The 14,684-nt window shown below is 39.6% G+C and overlaps 1 protein-coding gene across 1 annotated transcript in view; it reads right to left on the bottom strand.

The window, feature by feature from the left end:
* GABRR3 (gamma-aminobutyric acid type A receptor subunit rho3) overlaps positions 1-9,579 on the bottom strand; it is a 30,079-nt gene extending 20,500 nt beyond the window's left edge. Inside the window, exons 1-2 of the mRNA XM_050910625.1 lie at positions 9,452-9,579; positions 1,759-1,871 (exon numbers count right to left, since the gene is read on the bottom strand). Of these exons, the coding sequence (XP_050766582.1) occupies positions 1,759-1,871; positions 9,452-9,579 (241 nt within the window). The remainder of the gene's footprint in view (positions 1-1,758; positions 1,872-9,451) is intronic.
* Between the last annotated feature and the right edge of the window lie 5,105 nt (positions 9,580-14,684).

Below are 14,684 nucleotides of genomic sequence, written 5' to 3'. Positions count from 1 at the left end.
GTCACACTTGTGTACTAACTCTCTGCTGCTGCCTTATTAACCTGCCACTTGTGCAGAACAAACCATTCTTGACTACTGTAACGTAGGAATAATGGAGTATAAATCTGGGATCAACATTCGTTTCGCTGAGACTTTTTTCACTGTGTGCTGTGAAAATGTTAATGGATCGATGTTTTAGTCTTAGAGAGATTCACGCATAAGTATTCCACATATTAAGAGAGTTCTGAAAATTTGGAAGTGAGTGAACTATTGGATGTGACTGAAAAAAGTGCGTCCCATGCCACTACGGCATGTAGATGATAGAAGAGAAGCAAAGCTGATGCACTCTTCTGCTGAAAGCTATTTCTGAAAGACAGGAGTACAGCTGCAATCATACCCATGGCAATGTGATTATTGAGAGGCCTGTGCAATGAAGTCAGTGGAAAAACTACAGCTGGCTTCAAGAGGAATTGAATGGGCTCTATGACTAGTCATCTGAAAATAAAAGGACAAGGGGAAAAAGCCTGGTACAGTTTTGCTGGGTGTAAAAAAAAATCCTCACTGCCTGTGGAAAATTACAACTGCCAGATCACAGGGTATATTCTGAAAGCTGCTTTTATGTATGTCATAACTATTGCTTTCTGGGATGATCCAGCGATAAAGTACATCCCAAACCGTTGTTTGCTTTCATGGAAATGCTACTTCCTTTCTGAGATGGCAGTCTCAAAAATTTAAATTTCTTGTGTGGCAAAGCAGGTGGTAACAAGAAGATGTCCAGACTAACAGATATTAGACTAGACAGGTATTAGGCAAGAGGTAACCCTAACTTTTGTTGTCAAGAAACAGATGTATATCTCAACTATTGTTCAAAATCAGGCAAGATTTTTGCTCTCTGACAAGACAAAATTTCTAGGGTAACAAGAAACCCTTCGACATTTTTCCAGTACATCCAGAGACGCTCTTCTTACCCCAGGTCTCCCTCCTGGCATGGTTGCCATGCCTCAGGTCCCAGAAGCTGGTGTTAACAAGAATAGCTCCACAGACTTCAGCTAGCCTCCCAGATTTATGTTTGTTTACACAGCTGATTATTGGTCCTCATGTATTTTATTATGGCTTCATAATCCAGAGCAGTTCAGTCTATTTTCATGAATCATGAACGTGGAACTGGTGACGCAAAGGCTCAGACAAAGCTTGTTAGTGGGGCAGCTTTCTCATTTTACCTTTCAGGAAGGATAGTCAAAATTGAATCCAAACTGTGAACATCCCATTGAATACTCCCTTTATCCACATGCAATTTAGTTAAATGAAGAAATAATCATCATAGAGCCCAACAACACAGAAACAACATCGTAGTAAACTGAAGGCCTTTTTAATTTTGTACAGAGCAAACAGATTTAGGAATTGATGGTTCATTTCAATCTCTCAAAACAAATTTGATGACTAAGTAATTTGCTAATTGCTACTCGACTATGCAGTTTACAGGGATACCTTAATCACTGTTCTCAAAGAATCTTATTCTAATAATATTTTTTTTAATTAGTTCTGAAAAGGAGACAATTTGAACAGTTTCTCCTATTGATATGCTAAACACAAAAAAGTCCCTTGCCTTCAAGTATTTCTGGATTTCTTCTTTCTTTATTTCCTGGAGTACAACAAAAGAGGTGAGCTGCAATTAAGTCTGTCATTCAATTTTAAGTGACACTGCTGGACAGAGTTTAAGTAAACTTCCAGAAAGAGGATAAACTATTAACCAGCACAGCACAGGCATGTGCTGCTTACCTCCAAATCCAGGTCTCAGTGCAAAGTCATGGTCCTCTATGCGAAGAAGCTGCTCAGATTTAAGTGGCCGTACTTTCGTGCTGTCAAGTTTCCTCATTTTAATTTCTCGTTTGCTATGTTTAAAAAAACAAAAGTAATAAACTTCTTTTTTTTTTCTGCCTGATATTAAGAGTGCTAGTTACATGAAGCAGGGACCCAAGAATACTGGACAGTTGAATCTGGTATGATAAGGGAAAAAACTGTGCTAATAAAGTTGGAGAAAGATATATTGGAAAAGGTAGGAAAATCAGGTATGAGGGTGCCCAGGTCCATGAGGAACACCAATTATATATAAAAAGTCCCAGGAAGAACATCTAGCTCTTCTTCTGTTCCCCTCTGAGATTGTATCTATCATTATATAAGAGATTATAGCTGTTTGAAAAAATGTTATTATTCACATAACCACTTGCAACTCAGACTTGGAAATAACACCACGTATCCATGGTTTTAAATCACTTCATACATTATCCATATTACAGAGACAATTATACTTTTTATTATAAATCTTTTTTTCTCCTCGGAGCTCAAATGAGTCAATAATTTTTCAGGACTGAAAAACTGATGGTCCTGGATCCAGGGACTTGTTTTTTGAGATCCTCTTAAACATCACTCAAATTTGGCCAAGTTACTCATTAGCTCATCCCCTTATTTGCGGCTCAGACATGCAGTATTTCTTTGCATCAAGAGTCCTGTCTCTGCATTTTTCCCCATGCCACACATAACTGAGCCTCTGCGTAGCAGCAAGGCAACACAGATGGACCTGTGCTCTAAGCAGGATGCCATGAATTCTGTACTTCTTTCTGGTGACTGTTGCTAACTTTCTTCCCTTCACAGAACGTACTGCACAACATCCCAAACTCCACTGGGAAATTCACATGCCTAACAGTGGACTCGAGCTCTCCAGACAGAAATCTCATGTGCTGGGCCTGCATTTAAAATGAACAGCAGATGCCCATCACAATGCAGACTCCTTTTCTGTTTTTCCTATAAACAGAAACCATGGCACAGACAGCAGAGGGGTCTGGTACATGCTCATATCACAAAGGTATTGGGTTAAAACACAGACTATCTACAGTCAGATCTGGCAGCTGGGGGACACAGGCTTTAGAAAGAAGCCGTTACATTATTTGGTTCTGCTATAAGGAAAATGCTCTGGTGTCTCCTTAAGTTTCCACTCCTTGTTGCATGTCCTGCTTTAAGTGGCTGGTCCCAAGTAATAACAAAACTAGCCATACCTTAGCTGCAGAATTATGCCTAGCTTTGGGCCCCCATTTCAGGAAAGGCATGGGAAAATTCTAAGAACCTGTGTAGTTTAATTTAGAGGAAGAAGACTGAGGGAACACATCACAGCCTTCAGAACACATCATGAGCTTTTACAGGGCCCTTTGCTCCATGCCCACTCCCCAGTAGGATAAGCAGTGGCAACAAGGGAGATCTATGGTACAGATTAGGAACACCTGTCTCATGGTGAGAGTAGTGAAACATGGGAACATATTGCTTGGGCAGGTTTTGAGACTCCTTTCACTCGGGCTATTTAAGAATAGGTTAGATATATCTGTAGGAATGACTTAAATACAGCTGCTTTGCCACAGGCAAGGGACTCTCCCTAGACATAATTTCTTTCATGCCTTCTCTGATTCTCTGGGACTTTGCTGCCAGCAACTCTAATTACTTTAGACTGAATGATAGAAGTCTGTTCTGAAGATTTGCCCTATAGTCAAACAGTGCTTAAGACAAGGTATGGAATACCTTAGGATAAGGTATGCGCCTGTATTTACTTTTTTTTTTTCTCCTTTCCCCCCTTTTTTCTTAATAATGAAGCCCAAGAAATTACTTTCAAAAATGCTATGTTACAGGAATGCTGAGGTGGCTGCTGGGCTATTCAGAATCATTGGGCTTGAACAAATTAATTTACCTTAGTATTCTTGAATGTCTTTGGCAGTGTTGTCTGAACCAAATTATCAGGGCAATCAGAACGCCCATCAGGCACTTCAAATACAGACTTTATTTTTCTAAGTATGAAAATTATGTGGATGCTAAAATGAAACCCCATGCTTCAGAGAATTAAAATCACCACAGAGCAAGCCTGTATCAGAGTAGAATGGGCAGTAGAACTGAACACCTGCAATGCTCTGCAATAGGTATACGAGGAAATTCTGCTGCTTGGGAACCAGTATAAGAGAAAATGATGAATTATGTTCAGAATGCCATGGCACAGCTAATACAGTTTGGAAGCATTAGGTTATTTGTCATCGGATGTGCCAAGGAAAATACCTGTTTGATGCTCCGATGATTTCACTGGAAGAAGCAGGCTAAAACTATGATACATCCATTACAACTTCTTACTAGAAGCAAGTATGTGACTGAGGAAGACTTTCCCTAGTCATGAGAGGCAAAACATAAGCTACCAGGGCAGGAATTCTTTTCTTAATGAGCCACTGAGAAGAGATGTTATGGGATTTGGATATTCCTTCTGTTTTCCTGCATGAGGACAAAATAAGCAGAAATGCTGCCTATATGAAAAGCATCTTTTGTGCCTACTTACTTGAACAGCCTCGTCAAGCTGATGTTTTATATACAAATGCTGGAGTATCTATAATTGTTTCTAGCTGCTATCAAAAGTGGTTGCTCAAGCTAGGCAAGATCTTGCAGGCGTCAGAATAGCACTTTCTTTACAAACATGCTACGTTTTTTCTTCAATACTTTCCTTCGGCAGAATATATTTTTTTATTGTAAAGGAAAATAGGCTTACATGCAGAGATATATGCTTATGGTACTTGGAATTAATTTCATGGACACTGGTAACATTGCGTGTGTAAAGGTACCAAAACTTAGAAAAATTCCATAAATATTTCTAAAATAATTAAAAAATAATACACTTCTGCTTCACATTTTTTCTCGTTCTTGACTGCTTCTCCCACCCAAGGCTAAGAAGTGTTCTCCAGCAGATATTCCTTTAACATCAGCATCTGGACTCCAGATGTTGCTCCTTGGCTAAGAGTTACAGTATTAAATTGTCCTCACTGCAGCATTACAGTTATTTAACTGGTGATTCAAAGGGAGTTGCATGTATGTATTTGTTTACTCCCAAGAAATCCTAAACCCATATCTAACTATTGATCAGCACTACAGCATTGTGAAATCATCAGCAGATGTTTTCTTGAGTGCTCCTTCCCATGGCACCAATTCCATTAAAAAGCAGAAGAGACAGATCTAACTAGCCTAGGTCTCAGAAAAGCTTCCTGAGGTCAGTCAAGATATACTTTTCATTCTCACAGAAGCACAGCAGAGACACAGATTATATTTCGGTGGCCTGGCACCCTGGTCTCTTTATCACGCAGCTTTGGCCAGGGCACCATAATCTAGGAGTCTAAATGCAGTCATTGATTCTGCACATTCATTGTATGGCAGATGTCAGGCTGTGGTGTTTGAGAGGAAAAGCCCACACAGAATCACAGAATCATAGAATCATTTAGGTTGGAAAAGAACTTTAAGATCATCAAGTCCAACCATTAACCTAACACTGCCTAGTCCACCACTAAACCATGTTCCTAAGCATCACATATACATGTCTTTTAAATACCTCCAGGGATGGAGACTCAACCACTTCCCTGGGCAGCCTGTTCCAATGGTTGACAACCCTTTCGGTGAAAAAATTTTTGTGAAATCATCAGCAGATGCATGTATCAGCAGATACATGCACCTAAGAATAGGAAATCTCTCTTTACCTACCTAGGGTAGTAGTAATAAAGGGAACTCTGACAGATGGCTTGGTATTGGCATAGATCCGGGCAAAGATAAATACGAGTTTGTTCGTCTCAGTGAGGCATATGCTCAAGAAACTACTGCTTCCAGTTATAATAGCTCTGCTTTCCACAGCTGTATTCCAGGCAACATTTTACATTATGCAAATGAAATGGTAATCTACAATTAAATTCCAACAGACATCATAAAAAGCACTTGAAGTGTTTCAGATCACATAGGGAAGACACCCCTGCTGGTACTTATATAGGAAGTTAATGGAAGCACTAGCTCTTTGGATGAAAAAAAATGAGATATACTCTTTGGACACTTCACTACCCAGTACTGTTATATGGACTCATGGCTCAATGCCTTGGGATCTGATAGAGCTCTCAAAGAGCAGTTAGTCACTGCCTCCAAAACCAAAGCAACTAATTCAGAATTCTTTAACAATGGACAAATACGTGGCAGGCCTTTAAAGACAAATTTAGCTGCTCCTACCTAACCTTGAATACCTGATAGCAAACGAAAGGTAAAAGGTCTGCTCAAGGGTACTTGGATCATTTTTGGTTAAAGCATTTAACCACATAATGCCATCAGTGTAGTTCCATAACCAGTGGCGTTCACGGGATTGATGTGGTTAGTATCCCATCTGGTTGTCTTCAACTTACCAGGTTATCAAAAGTTTATGCTGGTTCAAGAAGGAATCAGACAAGTTCATGGAAAAGAAATCCACTGAAGGTCACTAAATCTGCAGAAATTACATACAACACAGGAAATCTCTGAGGGAAATCTGGTGACTGGATACGGGTGGGAGTATTAGGGGGAAATATCTTATTTGTTTGCCCTGTCCTTATTCTTCCAAACTTGTGCTTACAGCCCTTGTTGGAAACATGTCACTATAGTACATGGACCTTTGGTAAGATCCTGCATGGCTGTTCTTCTGTTTTAATGCCCTGCATAACTAATGATATGGTAAAAGTTCTTGGTAGGAGACCGGAGGAAGGCTGAAGCACCTTTGGGTATTCAGGAAGTTATAAGCACATTTCCAGCATCATCCTCAACACAACAGATTTTGAAAAATCTGAAACTTGTGTCTTAGGAAGGATAGTTAGGAGAGGTTTTGGTTTCAGTTACGCTAATTTAGTATCCAAGATACCACACTTCCTTTATTGCTGCAGTATGGGGATAGTGGGGAAAAAAATTCTCATCTTATTCAAAATGAAACTAGGTAAGTTTATGAAAAGAATACTATGAAGAACTCTTCTATGAAAAGAATACCCTAGATTTAATGGCCATAAGTTTCTTTCCAGTGCTATGTCCCCAAGATAGTCTAGCTACTACCAAGTCAAAGGTATTCAAAAGGTAGAAGTTACAGAAATCTTACTCCCAGGAGAGTCTGTGCAGTTATACAGCAGTGTGATCTCTTAAACATTTTAACACATTTATCAAATCTTGAAGCCCAGATAAGTGTAATAATCAAAATTGTACGGTTCTCTCTCACATAAAAATGTATTTCTAAGTGTTCAGTAACATCAGCAACATGTACTGTCAAAAAGTCTAATATTTTGACAGTCAAATGTTTTGTTCTTTACTGTAGGAAATGGACCATGAGAATAATCTCTTTCTCATGTACTTTTGGTTAATGCTTTAAAATCTTCTTTACAAGAGAATGCAGACAAATAGCTTTGGAGGGAGAATTGGGTTACTCTATTAAAACAGTGGAACTTGTAGGTTAAGTAACATTTTCACATGGGATTCTTTTTAAAAGGCCACCCATTTAACCAAGGCCATCTGTCAGCTGTGTCCCTAATAACCCTAGTGCTGGCTGAAAGGTTATTCCTCAGAAAGAAAAAGAGGCTGGTGGAAAGTCAGACCCTGTTGCAATGTACTGGAGGATAATGCTGCCTTTAGAACAAAACCAGAGAATCAAACAAAGAGAAATTAAACGTATTTGGATCCTTTCCACACAAAAGGTGATTTGCAGCTGTTAAGCTTTGGGATCTTTTGTGGCTCCGATTCTGCAGTCTTCTTCCCAGTTCCAAATCACTAGGACCTAGGAAATGAAGATATGGAAGGCCAAAGCATTGCCTTGTGTAAAGAAAACTGCTACACCAGTCAGCATCAGTTGAGAATGCAGTCCTGGCATTCCTCTTTGTTCCCCTTCTTCCTTTCTGTTAACACACTTCTGCCTGTCTCACAGGATTGTCGTACGGATCCATTTGTATGTATTAGTAAAGATCTGTGAAGATGGAGAGGACACTGTTGTAGTATTGTTACTGCTATCCTGTGGCAAGAGGTCAGCAAAGGATGTCCAGCAGGATGCCACAAAATATGCTGTCTCCTACCACCAGGCTTCTCTCCTGCTTTGTGATTTTTTATGTCAGTGACGGAGCAACTCCTCTCAGCTATTGCAGAACAGGATAAATGCAAACAACACTAGCATATGCTTCCCTTTTACCACTGACAAAAGTGTATCAGTTGAGCTTAAAATAGACCTTCCTTACCATTACAGCAATAAGAAGATATTTTATTCCGTTTCCATTTGATTCTTAACTGCTTCCTGAGATTAGCAAAGCACCAGATTAGACCTTATGTTGATATTAGGGCTAGTTCCATTTATTTTATTTTGTTATTACAAATAATCATGCACCCGCACTCACTCCAAAACTGTCAGTGAGTTTGAAACAGTCTGCTGAATAGCCATTCTTTTCATGAGCTTTTGGCTTAGACCAAACTTGAACCTATGACCTTGAATTGAAATCCAGAAGTACTGAGCGATATAGCATCTCCAGGCACCTCCATTGTGTCACTGGAATATGTTCTGTTGCCTTGCATTGCTTAAATGTGATTTTATCAAGACATGTAGGGATTCAGAGATATGTCACTGCTGGATTATCACATAAGAAATGATACAGAAGGTAAACAGCTGTACACCTGCCACAAAGCATGTACCTTGAAAAAATAGCTTAAACACATCAAAGGAGCCCACTTATGTTACTTTTCCTCAATATGTGATATTGTATGAATAAACTATGAGCTCCCCTGCCCATTTTAATAGGGGGTCGAGTACATAGAAAAATGTAACAGTTGTATCCCTTCTCCTTCCTTAAATGGAGCTACTTATTACAATTTCTCCTAGCTCCCAACAAAGAGAGATTTTGCTTGGATTATCACTGGCAGTCATCAGTCTGTTCACATACTATTAGATTGATCTGGAAACACATTCAGAGACCTCACATGGCAGATGTGAAATTGCATTTGTGGGAAAAAGCACTAACGCTTTGCACAGAAACTTACTTGTAAAAACCTTTGTATCATTATTCATTTTAAAGCAGCTACTTGATTGGAAAGACTAAGAACAGAGACAATCTTCAGTGTCTAAAAGCATAAGTAAATTCTAGAAAGGGAACACACTGTGTCATCACTACAAATAAGGTATAATTCACCTCATTTAGTGCCATAAAAATGTCTTCTGTATCTTGATAGTGTAGCTACTCAGCTGTTTAGGTAATGGAAGTCACTTTACAGCATTGGCATATAACTTTGGAAGGCATTTCTGCTTCTTGTAATGGGAGTGAGAGGGCAAGAATACTTGGTACATCACAACAGTAGTCTGGTATCACAACAGTAGCCTGGTATCACACAAGTTAAAAGAGCTGTGTGTGGGTGTGAGTGTGTACATACCTGCATATATATGAAGCATTCATGAAATCACAATATGAAATGTCTGGTTATGAAAAATTAATTAATAGTTCACCATTTCTGTTTTGGGAACACCTTATCAATACTATGCATACTATAAATCCAGAAACTGGCAAAACAGGACAGTGAACAAAGAGGGTGCATTGAAAGGTTGCTGACAGCATGAAGTTTATCAGATGAACATAGACGAAGAGAGCATATTGCTTACCTGTTATGCTTTCTTAAGAATGAGAATTGTTGCCGATGATGAAGATGGTGATGCTGACTTTGAGAACTGTGTAGCACTGCTGTGGGCCACAGGCAGGTGAGGAACAGAAGTTTCATGACCAGGACCATCTCTTCCAAAAGAGAAATGCACCTGATTAGCCAATCCACCTTGCTGACTTTTTATTTTTAGTGCTTTTACTGTTTAGAAACAGCATAGCATACAAAGGATGCACGTGAAGAAAGGCATCACTGAAGACAGAAGACAGGGGCATCCCAGTTCTGATGTCCTCGCCTAGCTCCCCTCATATTTTGGCAAATCATAGAAATTCCTTCAGCTCTACATCCCTGCGGCATCTGCTGTCAAACCAGAAGCACCTTGCTTTTAGAAACGTAGTAGATACAGCAATTTGTTTGGCCAGGCTGCAGTCTGATCCATTGCTTCCACTCTTTCAGCATAGGCGCATATTTGAATTCTCCATCACCCGCTCAGTAACCTCTTCAGCATAGCCTGTGCAGGCAAAGTGATGTCAAACATTTAATCCCCCTTAAATCCCACACAAAACCATACAAAAATCTGCTTTAATGACAAAGGTCTCTAAATTAATCTTGCTTTCTATATATGTGTGTATCTGCTCAAAATAATTTTCTGTACAGATCAAGCTCTTTCATTAACTGGCTATATTGTATTGTCTTCCCAACCATTAACATAATTTCTCTTTCTGTGATCTGCAGTAGCAAGCATTTTGTCTGTACATACAGAACTACTTTTAGACAGCACAATATCATGGCACAAGTCCAAACTAAAAATGAAGTCTTGTTTCAATATTCCCCAATAACATTTGGAAATACCAACAATCATTTTTTTTTCTTTTCTCTTTTACTAAGCTTTGCAGCTATCTATTTAATTTACCCTAAATTTACAAGGTATGTGCATGTCTAAGATCCAGTGTCCTTCCACTGCCCCTAATTTTATCTTTATTTCATTTAGCCTGCCCTGCCTGTTCAATAGGAGACTGAATTGCAAAACATTTTATTAACAAAATGTTGCTTAAGCAATAATTTGAGCATGCCTGCTTCTCCTATGAAAGATGATAAGATTTCTTGTGGGCTTAAAACTGCGCAATACTGGACACACCATCTTAGCTGACACAGTGAAATTTATCCTTTTCAAGTCATCAGCAAGTTCAGTAATTATCAAAATTGACAGCACATGTTTATTTTTCTTTATCTATAAAATTAGGGATATGAGATTGAAAGTTAGGGAAATGGAAATACCCAACCCCTATCTAACAGATGTAGAAGTAATTCAGGTCTCCCAGCAGTAGACTTCTTCCTAAGTACGACAAACAAACAAAGGAATGAAAACTAACCCAACACTGTGTCTGCTGAGACTGTTAACACCCAAGCACATTGGGATAATAATTCTGTGATGTGGGTATCTGCCTCCTCAGAAGTTCCCTGAGATTCCCAACTAACTTCACTTGGGCTAAGAAATAATTCTCAGCGGCAAATGATTTCCAGGAGGAGGTTACCAAAGGACAGCTAATTCCCACTGTTTCTTCCATTTGGAGTTGAACAGCTATCTGCCTGTGACTTAAAAAAAAAAAAAAAAAAAAAAAAATCCCTTCTCAACCATGCATAAAACTTCAACAGTGTTAGACTGAATTTGATGGCCTAGATCAAAGGCTTTCAACCCTATTACCCATCTCATTCTACATTGTTCATAGTTTAATCCTTTCCTGTTCAGCGAACTTATGGAAGATCATTTGTAGCCTGACCCAGGGACAGTCAGAGAGGGCATCCAGCAGGTCTGGTGTATTCCCAGGGTGGAGTTTCTGGAGAAGGTAAACACAAGCTGCAGTTAGTAAGACCTTTAACAGGTTCCATTAATTTGCACTATCATTTGGGTGGAAAAGGGAAAAGAAACAATAACTCTAATGAGAATTTGTTCCAGGTAGAGAGAATACTTGTTCCTGAGCCAGTCTGGTTAAGTTGTCTAGTCTCATCCAGCCTACATATATCAAAGTATCAGCACACATGATTAAATTACATTGTCCTGGTTTCGGCTGGGATAGAGTTAATTTTCTTCTTAGTAGCTGGTACAGTGCTGTGTTTTGGATTTAGTGTGAGAATAACGTTGATAACACGCTGATGTTTTAGTTGTTGCTAAGTAGCGCTTATCTTAAGCCAAGGACTTTTCAGTTTCCCATGCTCTGCCAGCAAGCAGGTGCACAAGGAGCTGGGAGGGAGCATAGCCAGGACAGCTGACCCCAACTAGCCAAAGGGATATTCCATACCATAGAACGTCATGCCTAGTATATAAACGGGAGGGGAGTTGGCTGGGAGGGGCAGATCGTGGCTCTGGCATTGGTCAGCGGGTGGTGAGCAATTGCATTGTGCATCACTGGGGTTTTTTTCTCTTTTTTTCCCTCTTCTTTTTTTGTTATATTCCTTTTCATTACTATTATTGTTATTGTTGTTATTATTATTATATTTCATTATTATTATTGTTAGTATTGTATTTTACTTTAGTTATTAAACCGTTCTTATCTCAACCCATGAGTTTTACCTTCTTTCCCGATTCTCCTCCCCATCCCACTGGGAGCAGGGGGCGGCATGAGGGAGCAGCTGCATCCTGCTTAGCTGCTGGTTGGGGTTAAACCATGACATACATACAAGAAAAGATCCAAGATCCTTTGGATCCTCCTCTTCCCCCACCCAAGCACAGGCCCAACAGTAGCAGCAACACTAGCAAATCAGATAAAAAGCTAACTACACTGCAGGCTGCATAGTAAATGTGTTACCACATTTCTGCATGTTCAGCTATCTGCACATTCATCAGTGTTGACTCATTTCCAACCATTTTCCTCAACTACAAAGGAATAGCAACATGTATATACTGTCTTCTCTGCTAATAGTAATCATCCACATTGTTTCCGGAGACTTTTGGGAAAGCTGTATTTTAGACATTAACATCATCCTTAGCTGAAACTGCTAGCTGTTATCCTCACTAAGCAGGAGACAAGGAATGGGGAAGGAGAGGATTTTCCAGGTGCTGAGGTTATCCACCAAGAGGTCTGAAGGGGACCTGAGGTTAGATCATGCATGCTAATGCATAAATGTGTTGACTTTGTGTGCTGACCTCAAGGAAGTCAAAAGAGTCCATTGAAAATAAATAAGTGAAAATTGCTTTGTGTATTTGTTTCCCAGCTGGAAAAGGGAGTGCTTATAACCCCCGCTCCAGGGATATGGCAAAGACAAACAAGTTGGCTTTGCAGAATGACTGGCGTGCATCTGGCCAAGCTGCATATGGATGTCCCTCCCTCCAGAAGGCACATCAGCCAAGAGGGGAGTCTTTAATATAGAAAGAGGCAATTAGATGTTGTTTTCATTCAGCTATCAGCACCCCGCTGTTTTATTATTCCTGGCTGTAGCAAGAACTTTACCACTAAGCTGTGGTGCTGAAAAGACTGCCCCATGGAGGATTTCCAAAACATGCTCAAAGTTCCTGTGACTGCCCCCGCTAAAATCAGCTTTAGTCAAAAAAAAAGGGCTGGATGTACTGACATATTCCACCACCTTCACACCATTGATGCCATAACACTAAATATTACCTTGAGAGGCCTTGCGTAAGTACACTGAAATCTAAGCACTACCCCTCTGTCCTTGGCTATGGCATATTTCCAGAAACTAATTGTCTAGCCCACACACGTGAAGTCTTCAGGAGGGACTCCTGCAGAGTGAAATGGTGAACACTTCCATTAACGGGTGTGTAATATCAGTGAGGGCAACTAGATGTCACCCACAGCAATAGGGTTTCTTCATGCTAGAGTTGTTTTCATTTCCTCTGGGTAAGAGAGCATTACACAGAGCAGATTATAGTATCATTATAAATTACCATTAAGAAAACAGGTTAATCTCCTATGCATTTGTCAGTAATAAATTCTATGAAGATCCGTCTTTGCAGAATAATAAAGACAAGATAATACACTGCTTGTACTGGGCGAGTCATTGATAGGTCCTTGTGTTTAAACACAGAACATCGTCTCTTTGCTGTCATTAAAATATTTCTTTAAAATTATCCCTTCTCTGTAGCCCATGAAAAGTTTGTAATGCTTGTCTTTCAAGGACAAAACCTAGTGCATGGTAACAGTGCATAAGCTCAGTGGAACAGTTTACAAACAACCAAGCAAGAAAAAGAAACAAAGGTAAATACACCACCTAGTATCAAAAAATGAGATACCTTCTTTTAGTGAGCAAAATAAACCATAGTTTCAGGTAATTACAATCTGGAACTACAGACCCCTCTCTGCCACAGATCACAAAGCAAAGCAAATTGACAACAGCTATTATAAAAACAAGAACAGAAAAATGCCAGGGATGAAGAGATGTTTCAGAGGCTGGAATTTTGCAGAAAATCTGAGCACATCTAAAGGCCATTTTAAACATATGGAGTTGAAACACCACAGCACACTAGCACTTAACAATCCATAAATTAGCTGCAGTGAGAAGAGACGCTATGTGGAACTGGGAGCATAGGTTTACCTGGCATGTATTTTTTATTCTCCTAATCAGAAAATGAAACACAAGGAAAAAAACATTCCTAAGAGTCTTCTAAGAGGCACTCATTTCTGATAAACAACCAGCAAATCATAGAAAGCAGATTAACCAGAGCACTGACTGTGAGAGTGTGCATGCAATACTGCAGCACAAGAATAGGCAGCATTTTGCTTTTCTATGGTAACAGACTCAGCGCATAGCACTTACCATTTATATCATGGTGACTTGCAAAAATACTAGTCAGAATCAAGGACGCTTTGTCCTGCTTATATTAACACAAGTGACAAAGCAAGTTTCCAGAATAAGGTATCCATTCACATTTCCTAACAAGATGAAGTGAGAGGAAAGCAGAGAATGAACATTATGATTCCAGTTTGCAGATCTCAGAACAGATGAAGTGCTTTACTTAACACTTGCAGTGGGACCCAGCTCTTATGGTTATGCTCTTTACCAAGTCTCTTAGCAGGGGTGGCAAGTGAACGTTCAACACTGTCCCAAACAGTCTGAGGTAACAAACTGGGCACGTAAGGACTGCAAAGTACTAGAAGAGAAAAGAATTCAAAAGCCAGCAAAAACCACAGCTCAGCTCAAAATCTGTGCAAGATTTTTGCGTGGTGTTTACTGAGATGGACTCTCACCCTGGGGTTTTACAACCAGCTTAAACAGAACTATCA

This window comes from Gymnogyps californianus, chromosome 1, assembly GCF_018139145.2.
Source record: "Gymnogyps californianus isolate 813 chromosome 1, ASM1813914v2, whole genome shotgun sequence".
Classification (NCBI taxonomy): domain Eukaryota; kingdom Metazoa; phylum Chordata; class Aves; order Accipitriformes; family Cathartidae; genus Gymnogyps; species Gymnogyps californianus.
This window is presented reverse-complemented; position numbering and strand designations above follow the sequence as displayed.